At 40.8% G+C, this 1903-nt stretch overlaps 1 protein-coding gene across 1 annotated transcript; it reads left to right on the forward strand.

The window, feature by feature from the left end:
• Positions 1 to 564: 564 nt before the first annotated feature.
• On the forward strand, positions 565 to 1458 carry LOC147248189 (odorant receptor 131-2-like). The gene is made up of 2 exons (XM_086179067.1): positions 565 to 1239; positions 1348 to 1458. Exons 1-2 carry the CDS (start codon positions 565 to 567, stop codon positions 1456 to 1458), a joined length of 786 nt encoding a protein of 261 aa, XP_086035193.1.
• The last annotated feature ends 445 nt before the right edge of the window (positions 1459 to 1903 follow it).

Here is a 1903-nt window from a genome sequence, read left to right on the forward strand (position 1 = left end):
ACTACAGAATTGTACTGTTCTGTCACTATTGACCCAGTTTAATACCGACTCAAAGTCAGGAGCTGAAGACTTTCTTAGATGATAACATTCCTAAGGTTTGATTTTCCACTTGTGGATGAAAACAGGAGTCTGACTAAATACAAAATGGCCACATGCAAGTTTCTGTGACGCAATGCTGTTTTCCTTCCTTCAGTGGATGGCGTGACGTGGAAGGGATTGGCTGGTTTATTGGCTGGTAAAGTTCAGTCATGTGATGTGGGTATGAGGACGGAGCTCATATACATCATGTGAAGACAGAAGAGTCCAGCAGAGTCACTCTGCTAACATGGAGACAAGATAACTCTTTACAAAAAATTGTGTGGAATATTCGGGGCTTTGCATGGGAACGTAACTCTGAACATGACCTGCATTCTCTGTTCTAAGAATGCAACCTGGACGAGATGTCTTGTTCTTTTCTACTTCATAGTGAATTATTGTCTAAAATGTTTTTAAAAAATGTCCTTTGTGAATTTGTCTCAGAACAATGTGACTGTTCAACCACAGTTGTGGGGATTGTTGGAAATCATGCTTTTCTCTGCTCCAATTACGCTGTCATGCTGTGTGTTTCTCCTCATTAATGGGGTCATGTTATTCACCTTGAGGAGTAAACCAGTGTTTCGTGAAACTCCCCGTTACATTCTCCTGTATAATCTCCTTTTTGCAGACACTGCACTGCTGGCAATGAGCCAGTTATTGTACATTCTGCATGCTTGCCGGATGAAGTTTACGTATCCTGTATGTGGTGTTCTTGTCCTGATCACTGTTCTCATAAGTGATATCTCTCCTCTCACACTGGTGCTAATGTCCCTTGAGAGGTATGTTGCTGTGTGCTACCCACTGAGACACACTACCATCATCAGCATCAGGAACACAGGACTGGCTATCATCACTGCTTGGAGCTTTTCTTTGTTGAATGTTGTGATTCGAGTCATTTTGCTGTTACAATTTCCCTTTGAGGACCTGCAGAGTTTGCAGATGAAACAGTCCTGTAATTCACTTGCCATGATCCTTGTGCCAGCATCTGATCACTTTGACAAGGCTTACAGTTGTTTTTTGTTTGCATCAGCAGGTGTGGTAATTATTTCCAGTTATGTTGGTGTGATAGTAGCAGCCAGGTCGGCCTCCACAGACAAAGCTTCAGCCCATAAAACTCGTAAAACACTTCTGCTGCATCTGATGCAGCTGGGCCTCAGTCTCTGCTCAACATTTTACTCCACTTTTTCTTTTGCTATCTCCAACATCCTAGATCGAGTTACATTTTACCGCGTCTTGAGTGTTCTTTATGTTGGTGTGTTCCTCCTCCCCAGATGTCTGAGTTCTCTCATCTATGGACTCAGAGATCAGACCATCAGACCTGTCCTCATCTACCATCTCTGCTGTGGGCTGAAACTCTCCAGCATCCAGCCAAAGCGACACTGAATTATTCTCCATTCACAGTTCTTGTCATTACAGATACTGATGACCTGATTAGAATGGGTCAGAACTGCTACATAACTTTCTGGTTTTTGCATGATTTTTAATTGTTGGAACACAGAGACATGAATCTTAAAATTTAATAAATTAATATCTATAAGACACAACCAAGAAACACAACTCTTTACAGCTCAACCTGGGATATTTGAAGATTTGTGATGCTCTGATGTGAGACATGATGCTGGAATCAAGGAAAGACCATGAATGAAAACTTAAATATGTATTAAATTTTCAGAACTGTCAGCACAAAAAATATTCATGAAATCAGATAAATAACTTCCTGGATAGTGAAAACAACTCTTTAAACAGTCTGATGTTGAATAAATGACAAAATTCAATTGACCAGGTGTGATAGTCTCCCTCCTTCTGGAGTTGTCAGTGAGTTATTTCT

The sequence above is a fragment of the Aulostomus chinensis genome, chromosome 15 (genome assembly GCF_037954235.1).
Source record: "Aulostomus chinensis isolate RoL2024-O1b breed Wild chromosome 15, RoL_Achi_v1.0, whole genome shotgun sequence".
NCBI lineage: Eukaryota > Metazoa > Chordata > Actinopteri > Syngnathiformes > Aulostomidae > Aulostomus > Aulostomus chinensis.

Excerpts from the sequence above, each read along its gene's own strand:
- LOC147248189 (XM_086179067.1), top strand. The coding sequence starts at position 565 with ATGCTTTTCTCTGCTCCAATTACGCTGTCATGCTGTGTGTTTCTCCTC. Across the intron at positions 1,240-1,347 it reads AGCTGGGCCTCAGTCTCTGC|TGTCTGAGTTCTCTCATCTA; the intron begins TCAACATTTTAC and ends CTCCTCCCCAGA.